The 23792-nt window shown below is 43.9% G+C and overlaps 1 protein-coding gene across 1 annotated transcript; it reads left to right on the forward strand.

Moving 5' to 3' along the window:
- The first annotated feature begins 7786 nt into the window (after positions 1–7786).
- LOC137372421 (speriolin-like protein) lies at positions 7787–17910 on the forward strand. The gene is made up of 5 exons (XM_068036309.1): positions 7787–7839; positions 7946–8055; positions 8656–9036; positions 17113–17264; positions 17587–17910. Exons 1-5 carry the CDS (start codon positions 7787–7789, stop codon positions 17908–17910), a joined length of 1020 nt encoding a protein of 339 aa, XP_067892410.1.
- Positions 17911–23792: the final 5882 nt, after the last annotated feature.

Consider the following 23792-nt stretch of genomic DNA (forward strand, 5'->3'; position numbering starts at 1 on the left):
CTTGGTGGGCCGAAGGGCCTGTTTCAGTGCTGTATCTCTAAATAAAATAAAATTATCTCAATATTGAAAGTGATGAGTTTGTATCATTCAAAGGCATTTAATTCATTGTATATCTCTATTCTATTTTATATATCTATGTTGCACATCTGTGTTCTATATCAATGCTGCATATCTATTTTATTTATCTATGTTATATACCTATGTCTGTCTTAATTTCCTCCAAAATGTAATAACTTGCATTCATCAGCGTTAAATTTCATTTGCTATTTCTCTCCTCAACTGATTCAAGCCCAGACATTCCTGTTGTCAGTATAATCATACAAGCAGGTGGACACAATTTAATAGACCAGTTCACAACCAGACATATCATCCTCCCATAGAACATTACCTGTAACATCTATGTCTATGGCATGCCTTTATTTCACTCTTGTTTACAGCTTTAAAAAGCTAAAATGGTTTTCTGAATCCCCATTTGTTGTCAAGAACTTGTCTAATTCCTTCTTGAAACTTGCTAAGGCAAGTTTTAGTAGAAAGCTTCCTGCTGCATAGTCTAATTTATTTTGTTATCCTTAGTTTGTAAAAATGACCACTTGTGCTTGAATTAACACTGGCAAAAATAGTGGAATTGATCTGAAGATTACTGTACAGTGAGTGATAACTAGCAAACAACCAGTAGTCAACATAGATACAGGAGGGTAAGGTCTTGCCTGACCAACAGTACATGGACTATTGAAAATTGAATGAGGTGGTGGCCTGTTACCCACCCTATCCTCCAATCACAAGGGAACCTGAGCCTTGTCCTCCTCCCAAGACAAAGGAGACCCCGTCCTCACCCTCCCAGTACAAGGGGGACCCAGCCCTCATCCTCTTCTCCTCCTCCTCCCAGTACAAGGGGGAACTCAGCCTTCATCCTTTCCTCCTCCTCAGTACAAGGCGAACCCAGCCCTCACCCTTTCCCATTCAACTCAATACAAGAGGGGCCCAGTCCTCACACTTTCCTCCTCCTCTCAGTACAAGGGGAATCCAGACCTCACCCTTTCCTCTTCCTCCCTGTAGAGTCGGAGTAGCCCTTCACCATCCCCAAGCGCCTGGGGGGTCTCTGACCTCTCCCAGCACTGGGATTCCTGGTCCCTCACCACCCTCAGCATAGGGAACTGGACCCTTACCTCGTCAGTCCAGTTATGGTAAAACCAACTTTTTAAACGTTCCCCTTTATTGCATAATCCACATCAACCTTCCCTCTGCCAAATCTCATAACGTGATATTTCATTGTATTAAATTGCATCTGCCACTTCTCCGCCCACTTATCTAGTTTTTCAAGATCCTTTTGAATTTGTGCAATATTCACTATTTGCGTAACTCTCAATTTAATATTGAGTGCACATTTGGACACTTTGAATGCTAAAATGTTGCTCTTCTCTGGTCCTTAGCCAATGAATTGATATTCTTTCGAAGGTAGGGTATTCAGATCAGCACTAAATATTCCAAATGACGACTCAGAAATGCTTTGTTAAGAAAAAGATTAGCTTGTTTTGATTGCTCTTCAGATGCATTTCTACTTGATTAGTCTAATTGACGAGATAATAATATATATAGATCAGTTACACGGGAAAATTAAACTTGTATTCAGTGTATGTGCGAGAAGTGATGTCGCCGTGAATCTGTACTGAGGCTTCAGCTTTTCACCACACATATTAATGACTTGGTGAAGGAATAGAGACGTGTATATCCAAATTTACAGATTACAATAAATTAGGAGGCACAGTAAGATGTGTAGATGGGAGCAGGAAGTGACAAAGGTGCATTGATAGACTAAATGGCTGGGCAGAACTGTGGTAACAGAGTTCAATGTGGGGAAGTATGAAGTCATTCACTGTGGATTCGTAAAAGACAAAACAGAATATTTTCTAAAAGATAAGAAGCTAGGAACTGTGGGTTGAATTGGGGTTTCCATATGCCCAAATCCTAAAGGCACAGGTACCAAAAGTAAGCAGAAAAGCTAAGGGAATGTTGGCCTTTATCTCAAGGGGGCTGGAATACAAAGGGGAGGAAGTTATGCTTCAGTTGTACAGAGCTCTGGTTAGACCCCATCTGGAGTATCACAATCAATTAGGGCACTTGCACCTCAGGAGCGCAGTTCAGCAGAATATGAGGACTTCAAGGGTAAAATTATGAGAGAATAGTCGAACAGACTCAAAGTGCTGAATGGCCTACTCCTATTCCTACAGGAAAAGGAGTGTCAGCATTGACCATGGAAAATATCCAATCAGTTTGACTTTGTTATCAACATTGATGGTGCAGTGAGAAGTATCTCAAGAGCATTTTGATTCTTTGTCATTCTAGCCTTGTTTGGAATATTGTGTTCAGTTTTGGGAAAGGGGTACTTTGGAGAGGATTCAGAGAACAGCATCAAGGCAACTTCCACATCTCCACGTTCCAAACTAAAAGAGTCATCGGTTAAAAAAGCTGAGAGAATGAGGTTTTTAAAATGCTGAAAGGAATAAATAATGTAGATGCAGGGGTTATTTAATTTAAACTTAAGGGCTAATTAGAAATTATTAATATAAAATTAGCAAGCCTGAAACTAGTGTTGAGATTATGTAGAATAGATTCAGAGTTAGCGTGTCTATACAAGCAGACGTGTAAATAGAAATTTGGGGCGGCACAGTGGCGCAGTGGTTAGCACTGCAGCCTCACAGCTCCAGTGACCCATGTTTGGTTCTGGGTACTGCCTGTGCAGAGTTTGCAAGTTCTCCCTGTGACCGCGTGGGTTACTGCCGGGTGCTCCGGTTTCCTCCTACAGCCAAAGACTTGTAAGTTGGTAGGTAAATTGGCCATTGTAAATTGCCCCTAGTGTAGATGGGTAGGGAATATGGGATTAATGGAGGATTAGTATAAATGGGTGGTTGTTGGTCAGCACAGTCTCAGTGGGCCGAAGGGCCTGTTTCAGTGCTGTTCAGTGCAAAAAAGTTGAGACTGCCATTTAAATAATGATGCTACTTTCTGCCAGCAGGATATAATTTGAGTTCACATTTAAAAACTTGCTTCCCACACCAGTTTTTATGTGCTTTGTATTAAGTTTGTCACTTTGAGGATATTATGCCCAAAAAGGTGGTGGAAGCAGATTCAATAATAACTTTCAAAATGGAATTGGATAAATACTTGAGAGGAAAAAAAAATTCAGAGCCATGGGGAAAAGGCAGAGGAATGAGACAAATTGGCTAGCTCTTGCAAAGAGCTGGTCTAGCCATGGTGGGCCGAATGGACTCTTTTTTTGCTGCAGAATTCTGTGAATCTATGATTCTATAAAAACAGTCAATAAAATCTCATACCACTTGAGTTTTGGTCACTTGGTATCAGTCTACATTTGGGTGTTTGCTAAATTATCAGATTGCTTATCCGACATCCAGTACTGGATGAGCAGAAATTTCCTCCAATTAAATATTGGGAAGACTGAAGCCATTGTTTTCAATCACTGCTCCAAACTCCATTCCCTAGTTACTGACTCCATCCCTCTCGCTGGCAACAGTCTGAGATTGAGCCAGTCTGTTCGTAACATTGGTGTTGCGTTTGACCCCTGAGATGAGCTTTCCGCCCTCATATTCACACCATCATTACGACTGCCTATTTCCACCTCAGTAACTCCACCCGACTTCGCCTCTGTCTCAGCTCATCTGCTGCTGAAACCCTCACTCTTGCTTTCGTTACCTCTAGACTTGACTATTCAAATGCACTCCTGGTTGGTCTCCCACATTCTACTCTTCCTCGACTTGAGGTCATCCAAAACTCTGCTGCCTGTGTCTCAACTTGCACCAATTCCCATTCCCCTATCACCCCTGTGCTCACTGACCTACACTGGCTCCCAGTCAAGCAATGTTAAGGAGTCAATTACTGCAGTAAGGAGAGGTGATATCTTGGAGGGGGCATCAAATGAAGCTTTATGAGTAGAGTTTAGGAATAGAAAAGGGACAGCCACATTGCTAGGTGTTTATTATAGACCCCCAGATAGTCAGTGGGAAATTGAGGAGCAAATATGTGTGCAATTCGCAGAGGTGTGTAAAAATAATAATTGGGTAATTATATTAGGTGATTTCGACTTTCCCAACATTAATTGGGATAGCCATCATGTTAAGGGCTTAGATACAGTGGGGTTCTTAAAATGTATACAGGAGAACTTTTTAACTCAATATGTGGAGGATCAAACAAGGGAGGGTGCAGTGCTGGACCTAATTCTGGGGAATGAAGCTGGACAGGTGGTTGATGTGTTGGTGGGGGCGCATTTTGGTGATAGCGACCACAACATGGTACAATTTAAACTTGTTATGGAGAAAGAAATAGACCAGTTGCAAAAAAAGGTTTTGGATTGGGGGAGAGCAAATTTTAGTAAAATAAGGCAGGATCTGGCCAAGGTAGACTGGGAAGAGTTACTTGTCAGGAAATCTACAGAAGAGCAGTGGGGGGCATTCAAAAAGGAAATGGGGAGGGTACAGGCCCAACATGTTTCCTCTAGGGTAATAGGTAGGAGCAACAAGCTCAGAGAACCATGGATGACCAGAAACATTCAGGGTATGATGAGAAGCAAAAGAGAGACTTTTAGCAAATACAAGGAGAGCAAAACAACGGAAGCATTAGTGGAGCACAGAAAGTGTAGGATGGAGCTTAAGAAAGCAATTAGGAGAGCAAAGAGGGGATATGAGAAAGCTCTGGCTGGTAAAAGTAGGGAAAATCCCAAGATATTCTATAAGTATATCAATGGGAAGAGGATAACCAGGGAAAGAGTAGGACCCATTAGGGGCCAAGGGGGAAATCTGTGGGTGGAGCCAGAGGACATTGGTAGGGTGTTGAACGAATACTTCACATCTGTCTTCACCCAAGAGAATGAGGATGTAGATACGGAACTCAGAGAGAGAGACTGTGAGGTTCTTGAGCAAATTGACATAGGGAGTGACAAGGTATTGGAGGTTTCGGCAGGCTTAAAAGTGGACAAATCTCCAGGTCCGGACGATTTGTGCCCCAGGATGCTGTGGGAGGCGAGGGTGGAGATTGCAGGGGCTCTGACCCAAATTTTTATTTCCTCTCTGGCCACGGGGGAGGTGCCAGGGAACTGCAGACCAGTGAGTCTCACGTCAGTGGTAGGGAAACTATTGGAGAAAATTCTGAAGGAGAGAATCTATCTCCACTTGGAGAGGCAAAATTTGATTAGGAATAGTCAGCATGGCTTTGTCAGAGCGAGGTCATGCCTCACAAATTTGATTGAATTTTTTGAGCATGTGACCAGGTGTGTAGATGAGGGTAGTGCAGTTGATGTAGTTTACATGGATTTCAGCAAAGCCTTTGACAAGGTCCCACATGGGAGATTTATCAAGAAAGCAAATGCACGTGGGATACAGGGTAACTTGATAAGGTGGATTCAAAATTGGCTTAGCTGTAGGAGACAGAGAGTGATGACAGACGGCTGGTTTAGTGACTGGAAGCCAGTGTCCAGTGGCGTACTACAGGGATCTGTGCTGGGTCCCCTATTGTTTGTCATTTATATAAATGACATAGATGACTATATGGGGGGTAGGATCAGTAAGTTTGCGGATGACACAAAGATTGGCCGAGTGGTTAATAGTGAGGTTGAGTGTCTTGGGTTACAGGAAGATATAGACGGGATGGTCAAATGGGCAGAAAAGTGGCAGATGGAATTTAACCCTGAAAAGTGTGAGGTGATACACTATGGAGGAAGTACTCAATGAATGGCCTGACACTGGGAAGTTCCGAGGAACAAAGGGACCTTGACGTGTTTGTCCATAGATCTCTGAAGGCAGAAGGGCAGGTTAATAGGGTGGTGAAAAAGGCAAATGGGACACTTGCCTTTATCAATCGAGGCATGGATTACAAAAGCAGGGAGGTCATGTTGGAGTTGTATGGAACTTTGCTAAGGCCACAGCTGGAGTACTGTGTGCAATTCTGGTCGCCACATTATAGGAAGGATGTGATTGCACTGGAGGGGGTGCAGAGGCGATTCACCAGGATGTTGCCTGGGATGGAACATTTAAGCTATGAAGAGAGGTTGGATAGGCTTGGGTTGTTTTCGCTGGAGCAGAGAAGACTGAGGGGTGACCTGATCAAGGTGTACAAGATTATGAGGGGCATGGACAGGGTGGATAGGGAGCAGCTGTTCCCCTTAGTTGAAGGGTCAGTTACAAGGGGAAGTTTAAGGTGAAGGGCAGGAAGTTTAATGGGGATTTGAAGAAGAGCTTTTTTACCCAGAGGGTGGTGACGGTCTGGAATGCCCTGCCTGGGAAGGTGGTAGAGGCGGGTTGCCTCACATCCTTTAAAAAGTACCTGGATGAGCACTTGGCACATCATAACATTCAAGGCTATGGGCCAAGTGCTGGCAAATGGGATTAGGTAGACAGGTCAGGTGTCTTTAATGCATCGGTGCAAACTCGATGGGCTGAAGGGCCTCTTCTGCACTGTATTATTCTGTGATTCTGTCTGTATTTTTAAATTCTTATCCTTGTTTTCAAATCCCTGCATGGCCTTGCCCCCTCCCTATCCCTGTAATCTCTTCCAGCCCCACAACCCTTTGATATATCTGAGTTCCTCTAATTCTGGCCTCTTGTGCATCCCTGATTATAATCACTCCACCATTGGTGGCTGTGCCTTCAGTTGCCTCGGCCCCGAACTCTGGACTACCCTCCCCACACCTCCCTGCCTCTCCACCTCACTTTCCTCCTTTAAGATACTCCTTAAAACCTACCTCTTTGACCAAGCTTTTGGTCATCTGACCTAATATCTTCTTTTGTGGATTTTTTTTCGTGGCTTGGTGTCATACTTTGTTTTATAATTACGTTAAAGATGCTATATAATTGTAACTTCTTGTTGTTGTATTTGGCAGTGGGTGTGTTTTGTGCTTGTCATAAATGAAGAACGTCGATACTGGAGAATGGAAAGGTTTCACCCACTGTCAACATCAACGTTTTCCCAAATCAGGCACAGCACAATTTAAATGAAGGGCATAGTTCCCTGTGTATAGACCAGATATAGTGCAGGTTAGCTGCGGAGCATAGCTCCCTCTGCACAGACTCCTCAAGCATTCACAGCTCAAGCATAACACAAGATTGATGCAGTATTTAGATCGGAATGGTGCCAAAGCTCAGATTTAATATCGAATAAATCTCGCGATGATGGCTCATCAGATAAAGCAATTACATAATAAAGCTCCTTTCTAATATCTGTGATTGACAGTAAGAGTCCCATTGGCTGTGACTGCGATGAGAAGGGAGATGGGAGGCACATCAGATGTGGACCAAAACATCCCATTTAATAGGCAAGTCCCTTGGATATCCTGGGTGTGCCCAGGTCTAGGCATCAGCACCCTGGTTTGGGTTAGTTTACTGAAGAGATAATGTGGCAACCTACTGCACCCAAGTCTTGTGTCATGTGGCATCATTGAAGCTATATCATACAGGGACTGAATTTCTGGGCCTTGATTGTGGTATCCCTAATCCACACAGTCTTATTGTAATGTGAGCAGGGTTTCTTTGGCATGGTCTGTCTGCTAATTCCAGTATTGCTTGCTGGGAGTGGATAGGCTCAAAATAAAATGGTGAAATATGGCAAAAGTTTAGAGACCTGGTCTCCTTCCTGCTTCAGTCCCTTGAGATTGTTGGAACCATTGCTGTTGAGAATAGCAAGGATTCTGTTGCAGGTTCCACCTGTTGGTTTACTCTCATCAACCATTTCTTATTACATTGTATTGTGTTACTTCAGCAAAAGGATATATAGAAGGTCTAAAATGTCTAAAGGCAGTGTCATCACTAGTGTTGGAGCTAATTTGGGCACCAAGTGGTAATGACCGGAATTTAACATTGGGCGGGAGGCCAATTGGCCTTGGGTGGGACTGCAACCTCCTTGAGGCAGGAAGTCCCGCCTAATGGAGCTGCTGGCCAATTAGTGGGCCAGCAGCTCTTAGTCCCAGCAGTGCCACCGGGAGCGGGGGCCACATCCACTGCTGGGACTACATCCAGCTTCAGCAGGAAGAGGAACGATGGCCCCAGAAAGAAGGTAATTTTTTGTGGCCTTGCTGGGGACAATCGGAGGTCGGTTGGGAGGAGGGAGGGGGGAGTGCTGTGCTTTGGGAGCAGTTGGGGCTTCGGGGGCGGCCCTCTGTGGGGCAAAGGGTGCCCAATCAGGAGGGCCCCCCCCTCCCAGCCTGCAAGAAGGCAGCCAGGTTTTACCTGGTGGAGTTCCTGGGGCCTTTGCCGCCCATCCGCCTTGGGTAAAATACCTGTGGAGGTGGGATGAGGCCCTTAAGTGGCAGTTAATTGGCCACATAAGGGCCTTGATTGGCCTGGGGCAAGCAGGCTGTTTCTCACTGCCACCGCCCCATGTAAAACTGCAACGGAGGTGGGACGGTGGTGGGAATGACACCCCACCAGCACCCACCACACCCCCCCCCCACCCCCGCCACCCCCACCTCCCACTCTATTTTTCGGCCCCACCCCCTGCCACTGGCCTGCTTGTTGGGCGGCTGTAAAATTCCAGTCAAAAGGTCCAGCTGTTGCACGATGACCTATCTATGGAGAGTTAACAAGATAAGGCAGGAGATTGGTCAATTTCTTTCTCACTTGTAAGTTCACAATATTTATTGTCAATTTTGTTTAGGTTCCACAATGTGCAGTTCACCAGAGCAGTGCAGCCCCAATGAATTACAGGACCATCGCAACCGGCAGCCAAGTCCCACCCTAGAGAATCTGCTCACCCTTTCATTGTCCGATGATTCACACTCAATGAACCTCAACACCTCGCTCAGTGGCGCACAGGCAACAAAAGTCACCAATTACAGTCGCTCGACCGAGCTTTTTGAAACCAGTACTCCTGATCTCCCAAGTAGCTCACAAGATGAAGATGTCCACAAACAGCTTATAGACTCGGAGGCTAGGCCCAAAGCCAAGAAGATCTGGTTTTCAGAAACAGCTGCATCAGATGAATCTAAAAAGCTGTTCCTTGAGGAAGGGAACAAAACGCGAGTGTTCTATGTGAATGGTGAGTAATGCCCATGGAATTCATTGAAGATTTGTCCCTGATGAAATAGGTTTCCTTCTGTGATCTCAGCACAGAACAAAGGAGAGACACTGAATGGAATCGAGGGGTTTCCCCACTGAAAATACTCTCTTTCCAATGCCTTCTTGGCCAGCCTGCCACCTCCCACCTTCTGTAAACTTCAGCTCATCCAAAACTCTGTTGCCTTTATCCCAACTTGCAGCAAGTCTTATTGACCCATCACCCCTGTGCTCACTGACTGACATTGAGTGCCGGTCTAGCAACGCCTCAAATTTAGAATTCTCATCTTTGTGTTCAAACCCTTCCATGGCCTCTGCCCTTCCTGTCTCTGTAACCTCCTCCAGCCTGACAACTCACCAAGATCTCTCGTTCCTTCAGTACGGCCTCTTGTGCATCCGTATTTTAATCACTACACCTTAAGCTGCCTAGGCTCTAAGCCCTGAAATTCCCTCCCTCCTCTTCTGTCTTCCTTGAATATGCTCCTTAAAATCTATCTCTTTCATCAAGCTTTTGGTTACATACCCTCATATCTTCTTATGTGACTCGGTATCAAATTTTGCTTAATAATTGTTTCTGTGAAGTGCTTTGGGAACATAAAAAACATACGAATTAGGAGCAGGAGTAGGCCACTCGGCCCCTCAAGCCTGCTCTGCTATTCAATAAGATCATGGCTGACCTGATTGTAACATCAATGCCAATTCCCGCCTATCGCCAATAACCTTCCACCCTCTTGCTTATCAAGAATCTATCTACCTCTGCCTTAAAAATATTCAAAGACTCTGCTTCCAGTGTCTTTTGAGGAAGAGAGTTCCAAAGGCTCACGACCCTGAGAAAAAATTTATCCTCGTCCCTATCTTAAATGGGCGACCCCTTATTTTTAAATAGTGAGCCCTAGATCTAGATTCTTCGACAAGGGGAAACATCCTTTCCACATCCACACTGTTAAGACCCCTCAGAATCTTATATGTTTCATTCAAGTTGCCTCTTACGCTTCTAAACTCCAGCGGATACAAGCCAAGCCTGTCCAACCTTTCCTCAGAAGACAACCCACCCATTCTAGGTATTAGACTAGTCAACCTTCTCGAAACTGCTTCCAACGCATTTACATCCTTCCTTAAATAAGGAGACCAATACTGTACACAGTACTCCAGATGTGGTCTCACCAATGCTCTGTATAACTGAAGCATAACCTCCCTACTTTTGTATTCAATTCCCTTCGCAATAAATGATAACATTCTATTAGCTTTCCTAATTACGTGCTGTACCTGCATACTAACCTTTTGCGATTCATGCACTAGGACACCCAGATCCCTCTGCATCTAAGAGCTCTGCAATCTCTCACCATTTAGATAATATGTTTCTTTTTTATTCTTCCTGCCAAAATGGACATTTTCCCACATTATACTCCATTTGCCAGATCTTTTCTCACTCATTTAACCTATCTATATCCCTTTGTAGCCTCCTTATATCCGCTTCACAACTTACATTCCTACCTCTCTTTGTGTCATCAGCAAATTTAGCAACCATATCTTCGGTCCCTGCATCTAAGTCATTTATATGAATTGTAAAATGTTGAGGCCCCAGCATTGATCCCTGTAGTACACCACACGTTACATCATGCCAACCAAAAATTACCCATTTGTGCCTACTCTCTGTTTCCTGTTAGCCAGCCAATCTTCTTTCCATGCCAATATGTTACTCCCTACACCATGAACTTTTATTTTCTGCAATAACCTTTGATGTGGCACCTTATCAAATGCCTTCTGGAAATCTAAGTACAATACATCCACCGGTTCCCCTTTATCCACAGCACATGTAACTCCCTCAAAGAACTCCAATAAATTGGTTAAACATGATTTCCCTTTCACAAAACCGTGTTGACTCTGCCTGATTCCCTTGAATCTTTCTAATGCTATAACGTCTTTAATCATAGCTTCTAACATTTTCCCGATGACAGAGTTTGAGCTAACTGGCCTGTAGTTTCCTGCTTTCTGTCTTCCTTTTTGAATAAAGGAGTTACATTCACTATTTTCCAATCTAATGGAACCTTCTCTGAATCTAGGGAATTTTGGAAAATTACAACCAATTTCACTAGCCACTTCTTTTTGGACCCTCGGATAAAGTCCATCAGGACCCGGGGACTTGTCAGCCCGCAGCTCCAACAATTTGCTCAGTACCACTTCCCTGGTGACTATAATTTTTTGAGTTCCTCCCTCTCTTCGATTTCCTGATTTACAGCTATTTCTGTGCTGTTACGTATATCCTCTATAGTGAAGACCGATGTAAAATACCTGTTCAATTCATCAGCCATCTCCTCATTTTACCTTATCAATTCCCCAGACTCACTTTCTATAGGACCAATGCTGACTTTGTTAACTCTTTTCTTTTTGAAATATCTATACAAACTCTTAGTATCTGTTTTTAAATTTCTAGGTAGCTTCCTTTCGTACTCTAATTTTTCCCTTATTATCAATTGTTTAGTCATTCTTTGCTATTCTTTATATTCTGTCCAATTGTCTGACCTGCCACCCATCTTTGCACAATTATAAATTTTTTCTTTAAGTTTGATATTATCTCTAACATTTTTAGTTAACCATGGATAGTGGGTCATCCCCTTGGAATATTTCTTTCTCATTGAAATGTATCTATTCTGTGTATTCTGAAATATCCCCTTAAATGTCTGCCACTGCATCTCTATTGACCTATCCCTTAACCTAATTTGCCAATTCCCTTTAGCTAGCTCTGCTTTTGTGCCCTCATAATTGCTCTTATTTAAGTTTAAAATACTAGTCTTAAAATTAAATCATATTATGATCGCTGCTACCTAGGGGCACCTTCACTATGAGGTCATCAATTAACCCTATCTCGTTGCACAATACTGTCTCTGGTATAGCCTGCTCTCCGGTTGGCTCCAAAACATGCTGTTCTAAGAAACTATCCCAAAAACATTCTATGAGCTCCTCATCTAGGCTACCTTTGCCCATCTGATTTTTCCAGTCTATACGAAGATTAAAATCCCCCATGATTATTGGCGTACCTTTCTGAAAAGCTCCCAGTATTTCTTCCTTTATACTCTGTCCTACCTTGTGGTTACTGTTAGGGGGCCTGTACACCACTCCCATGAGTGACTTCTTGTCTTTATTATTTCTCATCTGTACCCAAACTGCTTCTACATCCTGGTTTCCTGAACATAGGTCATCCCTCTCTAATGTGCTATCTAATGCCATCATTAATTAAGAGCCACCCCACTACATTTTCCTAGCTTCCTGTCCTTCCTAAATGCCATGTACCCTTCAATATCCAGGTCCCAATCTATGTCATCCTGCAGCCATGTCTCTCTAATGACTATCAGATCATAATGTCTAACCTTGACTGCTGATTTACTCTTAGTTTTGTACTCATGGTCCTTTCCTGTCACAGTCTGTTTACCATTTCTCACCTTTCTCTCTTGCCTTGTCTCTACTCTTTGATTTACCACATCTTTCCAAATTTGATCCCTTGCCCCCCACTGCATAGTTTAAAAGCCTCGTTAGAACACCAGCCCCAGCATGGTTCAGGTGTAGACCGTCCTAACGGTACAGTCCCCACTTTCCCAAGTACTGGTGCCAGTGTCCCACGAACCAGAACTCACATCTACCTTACCAGTCTTTGAGCCACGCATTACTTTTTCTAATCTTATTTGCCCTATGCCAACTTGCACATGCTTCAGGTAATAATCCAAAGATCATTGGCTTTGAGGTTTTGCTTCTTTATTTGGTGCATAGTTCTTCATACTGATTATGCAGAACCTCCTTCCTTGTCCTGCCTATGTCAATGGTACCTCCATGGACATCGATGAGTGGATCCTTCCCCTGCCCATTGTAAGTTCCTCTCCAGCCCTGAGCAGATGTCCTGAATCCTGGCACCAAGCAGGCAACACAGCCTTCTGGATTCTTGCTGTTTGCTGCAGAGAACAGTGTCAATCCCCCTCACTATACTGTCTCCTACTACCACAACATTCCTTTTCGCAGCCCCCCCCCCCCCCGCCCCCCCACTTGAATGGCTTCCTGTATCACGTTGCCATGGTCAGTTAGCTCATCCAGTCTGCAGCCCTCACTCTCATCCAAACAAGATGAAAGAACCTCAAACCTTTTGGACAATTGCAAAGGCTGAGGCTCCTGCATTCCTGCCCTCTGGGTCCCCTTACCTGCCTCAGCTGCAGCCACATTCGCCTGTCCCTGACCACTGACCAAATCAGAAGACCCTATCCTAAGGGGTGTGACCACCTCCTGGTACAAAGTACCCAGGTAACTTTCCCCCTCCCTGATGTGTCGCAGTGTCTGCAGCTCGGCCTCCAGCTCAGTGACTCTGAGCTGAAACTCCTCGAGCCGCAAACACTTACTACAGACGTGTTTGCTCTGGATCACACTGGCATTGAGAAGCTCCCACATGCTGCAGCCATGACAAATCACCTGTCCTGCCATCCATAATGTGTTTTAATTAACTATTTAATTATTTTATTCAATTATTTATTTTCCTTTTTTATATATTTTATTAACCATGCCACCAGTTCCTGTACTATTTTAACCCTTAGGAATAGAATAGACCTTAACCACTTACCAGATACTCACCAAACAGCTAGCTTCTTCCCTGAACTCCCAACACTCTGTTCAAGTAGCACTCTAAATCCTCTCCTCTCCCTCTGCTTCTCTGCCTGTGTTCCTTCTCTCTTTGTTACAGATGCTATATAAATGCGAATTGTTGCTATTGTTAAGACTTGCTGGGCTGAACGTGGGCACTTCATGGTGGTAAAACCACAGCTTATTCAGACCTCTGCCAGCCACATCTTAGCTCATCTCAAATCATCTGCTCTCTTGTCTTTGCTGACTTCCATTAGCTAGATGGCTCTCAGCATATTGTTTACAAAATCGTTGTCCTCATTTATAAATCCATTCATGGCCCTAATCTACATGGCCCTTACAGTTCACCCCCTCCAACCCTCCAGTCTGATGTGTTTCTCTCCCATTCCCTCCCTCTGCCAAAGACTTGCAGGTTGATAGGTAAATTGGCCATTAGCAATTGCCCCTAGTATAGGTAGGTGGTAGGGAAATATAGGGACAGGTGGGGATGTGGTAGGAATATGGAATTAGTATAGGATTAGTATAAATGGGTGGTTGATGGTCGGCACAGACTCGGTGAGCCGAAGCACTGTTTCAGTGCTGTATCTCTAAACTAAACTAAACTAAACTCTGCACTGCCCCCTAATGGTACAGCTAATCTGTACTCTCGAATTCTCTTCCTGAATCCCTATGGTTTGCTTCAAAGAAGGCCCCAAAATTCCACTTCTTCATCCATGTGTTTGGTTGTCATCATGAGCTTTCCTGCTGCTCAGCAACAGATTGTGTTTCTCCTCCCCTTCCTGGAAATGCCTCCGGTGTACAAAGAACTGCTACACAGTGCAAGTTGTTGGTGAGAAGTGGTACTGCCAAAGTACTGCACCCAGTCAGATCATATTGTGCACAGCACCTGGAGGCCACAGAAGGTGAAGGAGAGAGAAATTCTTCAAAAGCCTTCTCTTGTCCATTTCTTATACCTGGGGCAATTGGAACTTAAAAGCAGGTGCCCAGGCCAGGGTATCTTCAGAAAGTGCTAGTGATGAACAACAGGTCTGCAGAGATATGAGACTGGTTAACGGTCCCGCCTGAGCATCATGCTAACTTGTCTTTCTCTCCATAGATACTAACTGAACTGTGAGCCGTTTCCAGCATTTCTAGTTTCTGTTTCAGATTTCCAGCAGCTGCAATGTTTCCTCTTTATGTGTAATATTCTCTTCCCTGAGCTCCCCTGATACTGCACAGAATGTATCCCCTCGCCCTTCTCCACACTGTCATGCGGTTTGGAGAACTGCCCCTGATGGTGCTTATTATGGCCCTCCTGTGGTGTACCTTTTGTGATTTATAGGCACGAATTGTTGAAACACTAAATGACGTAAAAGATGTAAACTTTTGGACGATGCAGAATTCACAACTCTGCGGGATTAAATCATCAAAGGATCATGTGTATTCAAATTATATAAACATTCAGTGCAATCTAGTTCTGAGTCAGGAAAGGAGCAATGAAATCTATTGCAAGACTACCGATGGATTCTTCGTAATCTCTATCAGATATTACTTTCCTAGAAAATAATATTTTATTCTGTAGAAGCAAAAACAGAAACACTTAAGGCAGAGGAGTTAGAAAATAAGATGTCATTAACAGGACAGGTCATTTACATCACTGTCCTCCCCAACTGTACAGAGCACATTCCAGTGGTATAGGCATCATCTCTCCCCCTCCAGTAAAGAACTCCCCCCCCGCTAGTATAGAGTTCCTGCCCCCTTATCACTGCTATAGAGCGGCCCCCCCACCCCCAACTGGTCTAAGACCGCACCTCTTCCCCAACATTGGAAAGAGTCCCTCCTCCCCTACCCCCACTGTTAGCAAGATCTGTGTTCCCCCCTCCGCTGTAGATATAGAGTCCTCTCACCCCACCTAGCCCCGCATTCCCCCCCACCTCCACCGACAAACCACATCATGGAATGATAACATGAGATCCTCCACATAGTGGCTATACAATCCTGATTGTCTTGGTGCAACATTCTTCATCTGAGGGTGGTGTTTGGGAGACAATCAGCCCAGGAGTTAAGCTGGACTAGCTTGGTGCAGCTCCGACCAGCAGATTTCACAGCTGATTCAGCAGTAATTTGCCTGCCTGCCTTTTCAACTGCGAGGACACACAATTTAGAGGTGAAAATACCGTTAGGAGGAGGAGTTGCACTTTCAAGAAAATTTTGCACTGTTTTATGTGACTAACCTGGTTCATAGAATGAAACAACACAGGAGGAGACCATTCGGCCCATTGTGCTTATGCCAGCTCTTTGAAACAGCTATCCAATTAGTTGAACTCCCCTGCCCTTTCCCCACAGCTCGGCAATTATCTCTCATTCAAGTATTTATCCAACTCCTTTTAAAAGTTACTATTGAATCTGTTTCTACCACCCTTTCAGGCAGCACATTCCAGATCATCATAACTCACTGTGTAAAAATATTCCCTTCATCTCACCTCTGCTTCTTTTGCCAATTACCTTAAATCTGTTAAAATTTGGTTACTAACTCTCATTCCAGTGGAAAATGTTTCTCTCCATCTACCCTATCAAAACCTTTCATCATTTTGAACACCGCTTTTTTTAAAATTTGTTTTTGTGGGATGTGGGTGTCACTGGCTAGGCCAGCATTTGTTGCCCATCCCCAATTGCCCTTGAACTGAGTAGCTTGCTAGGCCATTACAGAGGGCATTTTAAGATTCAGCCACATTGCAGTTGGTCTGGAGGTCAGACCATGTAAGGATGGCAGATTTCCTTCCCTAAAGGACACTAGTGACCCAGATTTTTTTAAACAATTGGCAATGCTTTCATGGTCACAATTAGACTAGCTTTAAATTCCGGATTTATTAATTGAATTCAAATTTCACTGTCTGCCATGGTGGGATTTGAACCTGTGTCCCCAGAGCATTAGCCTGGGCTCTAGATTACTAGTCCAGCAACATTACCACTAGGCCACCACCTGCCCCCTCCCCTTACTGCTCTAAGTATCTCCACATAGCTGAAGTCCCACATCCCTGGTACCATTCCGATAAGTGTCTGCATCATCTCCATGGTCTTGACATTCTTTCTAAAGTGTAGTGCCCAGAGTTAAACATGATACTCCATCTAGGGAGTAACCATTGTTTTATAAAGGTTTAACATAACTTCCTTGATTTTGTACTCTACTTATAAAGAAGCTATGCTTCTTTAACGGCCTACTCAACTTGTCCTGCCACCTTCAAAGATTTGTGTATGCAAACCCCCCAGGTCTCTCAGTTCCTGCACCCCCTTTAAAATTGCCTTTCCCCATTCTTCCTACCAAAATGCCTCACTTCACACTTCTCTGCCAAGTGTCTGTCCATCTCACCAGTCTGTCCATGTCCTCCTGAAGTCTGTTACTGTCCTCCTCACTGTTGAGTCCATCTCTAATCCACAGTTCTAACACATGATCTTTCAGAGATGGACTCCTTCTCAAATATGGAGAAGAATAGTCGTGTGATTGGAGAGATAGCATTCCAGCTAGATCGGAGAATCCTCGCACACGTGTTCCCAGGATTAACCAGGCTGTACGGATACACAGTATCCAACATTCCCACAAAAATCAAACAGGTACTTCTTCCTACATTCCCTCTTTTTATGTTGTGTCCTATAAAGAAGATTAGATCTGATGTAGTTAAATAGGGACTTAATGCAGATTCTCCATATTGAGAGTATTTACTTATTTGCATTAAGTTGAAACATTTGTGTTGAAATGATTGCTGTAGCAACAGTGTTGGATTCCTGCCCCCTGTGTGTACTCCGATATTGGAGAGACTCATTGGGGGTAAGGGTGACTTTGTGCAATAGAGTAAAATGGGTGATAGCATCTCAGCCGCTTGTTGCACATCTCTCCTGACTCTTTATTCCCATTTGACCTCTGCATTTCTTACAGAATTCCATTAACCCCATTGATGGAACAGTGGATAAGCAGAAATGGAGGGAAATGACGCAGTGTTACACAGCCTTATTATCAAAACTTGAAAAACTCAACTACAACACTGACATCCACACTGGCTTCAGTGAGTTCCTAGTCAACACCTACGGCATTCTCAAGCAACGCCCGAATGCCTACACCAATATCACCTACAACCCCATCATCCTGCGCAAGCTTGTCATTGATATGGTCCCTGCCAAGTTTCTCCGGGATACACTGGTTCTGCTGAACTGTCTGTGTGAGCTATCCCGCAACGACAAGAAACCTCTGTTTCCATGGTGACCACCACTGCATCTGATGTCAGAGTTCACAAGATAAAGAAACATTTATTTTCCTCCTTTTTTTAAAAGAAACAATCATGAAGGTATTGATGCTGATGTTGCCATTTTATTCTATTGTATGTGGGCCCAATGTTTGAAAAGAATTTATAAATAAATCTATGTAACATTTAGGGAAAAATCACCGTTGGCAAGTCTTTTTGAATCATGAGAGGACATATCTTGGATGAAGTCAAACATCTCTGGACAGGGTCAATCAGTAGGACATCAGGAGGACCCGGTATCGACAAGAGACTGTTAATGGATTTTATACAATATTTCTTTATCTCTAATGGATGCAGAACTGGCTCGGTCACAGAAGACAGAGGGTAACAGTGGATGGGTGTTTTTCTGAATGGAGGGATGTGACTAGTGGTGTTCCGCAGGGATCAGTGCTGGGACCTTTGCTGTTTGTAGTATATATAAATGATTTGGAGGAAAATGTAGCTGGTCTGATTAGTAAGTTTGCAGACGACACAAAGGTTGGTGGAGTTGCGGATAATGATGAGGATCGTCAGAGGATACAGCAGGATATAGATCGGTTGGAGACTTGGGCGGAGAAATGGCAGATGGAGTTTAATCTGGACAAATGTGAGGTAATGCATTTTGGAAGGTCTAATGCAGGTGGGAGGTATACAGTAAATGGCAGAACCCTTCGGAGTATTGACAGGCAGAGAGATCTGGGCGTACAGGTCCACAGGTCACTGAAAGTGGCAACGCAGGTGGATAAGGTAGTCAAGAAGGCATACGGCATGCTTGCCTTCATCGTTCGGGGCATAGAGTATAAAAATTGGCAAGTCATGTTGCAGCTGTACAGAACCTTAGTTAGGCCACACTTAGAATATTGCGTGCAATTCTGCTCGCCACACTAACAGAAGGACGTGGAGGCTTTGGAGAGGGTACAGAGGAGGTTTACCAGGATGTTGCCTGGTCTGGAGGGCATTAGCTATGAGGAGAGGTTGGAAAAACTCGGATTGTTTTCATTGGAACGACGGAGGTGGAGGGGCGACATGATAGAGGTTTACAAAGTTATGAGCGGCATGGACAGAGTGGATAGTCAGAAGCTTTTTCCCAGGGTGGAAGAGTCAGTTACTAGGGGACATAGGTTTAAGGTGCGAGGGGCAAAATTTAGAGGCGATGTGCGAGGCAAGTTTTTTTACACAGAGGGTGGTGAGTGCCTGGAACTTGCTGCCAGGGGAGGTGGTGGAAGCAGATACGATAGCGACGTTTAAGAGACATCTTAACAAATATATGAATAGGAAGGGAATAGAGGGATATGGGCCCCGGAAGTGCAGAAGGTGTTAGTTTCGGCAGTCAGGCTTGGAGGGCCAAATGGCCTGTTCCTGTGCTGTACTGTTCTTTGTTCTCCTTGGGCCCCAGGCCTTTGCTGACACACCATATGAACGAATGTGTAGACTCCCTTACTCTGTCCATCGCTGTGCCCCATGGCCATCGCATGGTCAATCGTTCTATACCTCTGTCTGGACCATCCACTGCCTGTTAAAGTGGTGATCTGGAATCAGTAGTCTTAGTCTGAAATATAGAAATCTCTTTGACCTTAAATTTAACTCCCAACCCCCTTCCTCACAACAGAAACTGGGTGGCGGGGGACAGTTAAAATGAGTGTAGTCACTTAGCCCCTCCAAACCCACTGCCTTCCCACCATTTTCCCTACTTAAACTTGCTCTTTTCAGCAGACAAGTGGGATACCCGGAGGAAGGCAGTTGGGTTTAGTTTAAATATGCAGATCGGGGAATGATGCCTCTCCCTCCATTGCCCCCCTCCCCGATTACCTCTCCCAGGATCACCCTTTCCCCCAATCAACCACTCCCCAGATCACCATTTCCCTCTAATGGCCCCATTTCCCAATCGATCACCCCAACCCGATCACTCTCTTCCCCAGTTGCAGGCAGATTCCCTCCTATCACTGAATTCTCGCTCCCTCACCCTGCCAGCCAGGATCAGAAAATGTATTCAAATAAGGCTTGGTCATTAAGGGGGAGCCTGGCCCGCCTGACTTCGCCCTCAGCCTTGGAGACCTTAACCCTGCCCCCGCTTAAGAAGCATGGAGTCCATTTCGACGGAGTGCTCGTCTACAGAGTACTTAACTCGAGAATTTGGTGAGTGAGGGAATTCTAAATGTTTTAAGTGTTAATCTCTTTCTAAAACCGAGTCAAGTTTTGCATTTAGCATTTCAGTTAACTTCAAACTTCTAGTTTTTTTTTCATAGTGCAAGTCAGTGGTAAACAAGCTGCCTGCTAGTGGCAGATGCACAGTTAGTTAATTAGGTGGCTAGTTAATACTGGTTATCTGGTCAGCAGGGGCTGACTCAGGTCATTGGAAAATTTTAATAGAATAAATACAGAAAGCTTTTGTTTATTTGTGAAGTAAGTAGCACAGAGTACTACTTTGACAGAGTACTTAACTTGGGAATTTGGTGAGTGAGGAAATTCGGCACAGTGGAGGAAAGAGGTGCTGTTCTGGTCTTTTACAAAACAAGGAGCGAGACCTGAGAGTTGAGATGTAGAGGCATTTATTAGGTGAGCAGGTAGGTGATTGGTTGGCGAGTTTTACGTTTTCTTTCTAAACTAGGGCAGCATAAACTAGGAGATATAAGTACTGTATTAAACTTATAGCTTAACTAATTAAACTACTACTTAGCTACAAATAGTCGTTGAGTGACATTTCAAAACTTGAAATCTTAATTAGTAAAGTAAAACACAATAGAGATGTTAGGGCAGGTGATGTGTTGCAGCTGTAGCATGTGGGAGCTGGTGGACACCAGTGTGATCCACAGTGAGCACATCTGCAGTAAGTGTCTGCAGCTCGAGGAACTTCGGCTCAGAGTTGATAAGTTGGAGTCCGGGCTTCGGACACTGCGATGCATCAGGGAAGGGGATAGTTACCTGGACGCTTTGTGCCAGGATTCAGTCACACCCCTTTATGCTGGGTACTTCAGATTTAGTCCATGGTCAGGGCCAGGATGGTGTGACTATGAGTGAGGCAGGTATGGGGATTGAGAAGGTAGCATTAGAGGAATCTCATCCCTTACACTTGCCCAAAAGATATGAGATCCTTGCAGCCTGTGTGGATGAGCAAACTGACCACGGCACCGTGGTGCAGGGGGCCATTCAAGTGGGGGGATTGAAAAGGAGTGTAGTAGTAGTAGTAATAGGGGCACTATAGTTAGTGGTATAGATACTGTTCTCTGCAGCCAAGAGTGAGAGTCCTGAAGGCCACTATAGTTAGGGGGATAGATACTGTTCTCTGCAGCCGAGAGTGAGAGTCCTGAAGGCTGTGTGCCTTTCTGGGGCCAGGCTTAAGGACACCTCAGGGCTAGAGAGGAATTTGGAGCTGGAGGGGAAGGATCCAGTTGTCATAGTCCACGTGGGTAACAATGACACAGGTAGGTCTAAGAAAGAGGTTCTGCTAAGGGAGAATGAGCAGTTATGGTAATAATCTCTGGATTCCGACCTGAATCACAGGCAAATTGGCATAGGATAAATAAGATCAGAGAACTGAATGCATGGCTCAAAGATTGGTGTGGGAGAAATGGGATTTGATTCATTAGGCACTGGCACCAGTACTGGGGAAAGAGGGAGCTCTTCCAGTGGGATGGGCTTCACTTGAAACAAACTGGGACCAGTGTTCTGGTGAATCGAATAGGGACGTAGAGAGGACTTTAAACCAAATAGTGGTGGGAGGATTCAGGTGAGGGGAAAGTTAGAAAGTTTAAGAGAAAGGCAATAGTGGAGGGTAGCAATATGGATAATGATAACCAGAGTGTGACATGAAGGGACAGGGCGTACAAACACAACAGCGCACCAGCAAATAGGGTCAGAGTAGTGAAAATGGTAAAAAGACAGAATTAAATGCTCCTTATCTGAATGCACACAGCATTCATAATAATATAAGTGAACTAATGGCACAAATAGAAATAAATGGGTATGATCTGATAGACATTGCAGAGAGGCTGCAAGGTGACCAAGGCTGGGAACTGAATATTCAGAGGTACTTGACATTTTGGAAGGATAGGAAGAAAGGAAAAGGAGGTGGGGTAGCTCTGTTAATAAAGGATGAGATCCGTACAATAGTGAGAAATGATCTTGGCTCAGAAGATCAAGATGTAGAATCAGTTTGGATGGAGATAAGAAATAGCAAAGGGAAGAAGTCACTGGTGGGAGTAGTTTATCGGCCCCCGAACAGTAGCTACACTCTAGGACAGAGAGTAAATCTAGAAATAATGGGGGCTTGTAGGAAAGGTACTGCAATAATCATGGTCAATTTTAATCTTCATATAGATTAGACAAATCAAATTGGCAAAGGTAGCCTTGATGATGAGTTCATACAGTGTATTCAGGACAGTTTCTTAGAACAATACATTGTGGAACCAACCAAGGAATAGGCTATTTTAGACTTGGTACTATGTAATTAGACAGTATTAATTAATGACCTCATAGTAAGGGATCCTCCCAGGAAAAGTGAGCACAACATGATAGAATTTCGCATTCAGTTTGAAGGTGAGAAACCAGGGTCTGAAACTAATGTCTTAAACTTAAATAAAGGCAATTACAAAAAGTATGAGGACAGAGCTGGCTAAAGTGGACTGTGAAAATAGGTTAAAAGGTAAGGTGATAGAGAAGCAGTGGCAGACATTGAGGGAGATATTTCATAACTCTCAACAAAGGTATATTCCTATGAGAAAGAAAGACTACGAGAAGGATGAACCATCTGTGGCTAACTAAGGAAGTTAAGTATAGTATCAAATTGAAAGAAAAGACAAACAATTCTGCAAAGATTGGTGGTAGCCCAGAAGATTGGGAAAATTTTAGAAACCAGCAAAGGATGACTAAAAAAAGGGAGAAATTAGAATGTGAGAGTAAACTAGCAAGAAATATAAATACAGACAGTAAGAGCTTCTACAAGTATATAAAAAGTGTTACGACAAGGTGGGAGTAATGCACTGTTAATTCAGTCCCACTACTCCACAGGTCACAACATACTAGTAAAATTTCCCACCTACTGGAAAATAGCCAAATTAAACACTCTATTTTCCCCCCAGAATAAAGCACACCAAACCAGGCTTCTTTAACAACATCAAATTAACTATTTATTAAGAAATTAAGTCTTAAACAATAATGAGATAACTCTATATGTAAAAGGATTCTTTTCAAACTTCATATTCTTCCTAACCCTCATGCACGTACACATACATTTTCTTAAAAAAAGGTTAACCAGGGAAAAAGGATGTTTTGGTTTACAACTGTTTCTTAGGAATAAAAAGGAAAAAATAAAATGATGAATTTATCACTTGCTGGTGGGATGTTTCCAATAAGGTGAGGTGTCCCAGAGCCGAATAGTCAGATGCCACTCAAAGTCTCTCCCAGGTGAGGTTGATGAACAATCTATGATGGGTAGGCTTTCAATCAATTTATCTGCAGCAGGCATCACACAGGTCTTTCAGCAAAGAGTATAACAACAGGCCTGCTTGTTTTGAAGGAGCAGTCTCGCAATAGAAGATTTCAAGATTTTTCAGGATCTCTCAAAACACAAGAGGCAACAGGAATCATTTTTGAGGCAGTAGGAATCTGTGACCTTTAAAAATGCAGGACTTCCTCTCTGCAAAGCAGTTTTGCTCCACAGAGAGCAGCAACTCCTCTTTTCCTGGGTCTTTTCTCTCTCCAGGTGTCTTTTCCTCTCTCCAGGCAGACCACAGCCACATCTCAAATGTAGGATTTCTTTCCAAGAGGTGCAAGTCTTCCTTTTCAGGGAGAGTTCTTTTTCTCTGGTCTGCAAACAGCCAGATTTCACTGACCCCTGCCTGTCCAACTTACTTTTGTTAAGAAC

Source organism: Heterodontus francisci, chromosome 7 (genome assembly GCF_036365525.1).
Source record: "Heterodontus francisci isolate sHetFra1 chromosome 7, sHetFra1.hap1, whole genome shotgun sequence".
Taxonomy (NCBI): Eukaryota; Metazoa; Chordata; class Chondrichthyes; order Heterodontiformes; family Heterodontidae; genus Heterodontus; species Heterodontus francisci.

Excerpts from the sequence above, each read along its gene's own strand:
- LOC137372421 (XM_068036309.1), top strand. The coding sequence starts at position 7,787 with ATGTCTAAAGGCAGTGTCATCACTAGTGTTGGAGCTAATTTGGGCACC. Across the intron at positions 9,037-17,112 it reads GCGAGTGTTCTATGTGAATG|AGATGGACTCCTTCTCAAAT; the intron begins GTGAGTAATGCC and ends ATGATCTTTCAG. Across the intron at positions 17,265-17,586 it reads TTCCCACAAAAATCAAACAG|AATTCCATTAACCCCATTGA; the intron begins GTACTTCTTCCT and ends CATTTCTTACAG.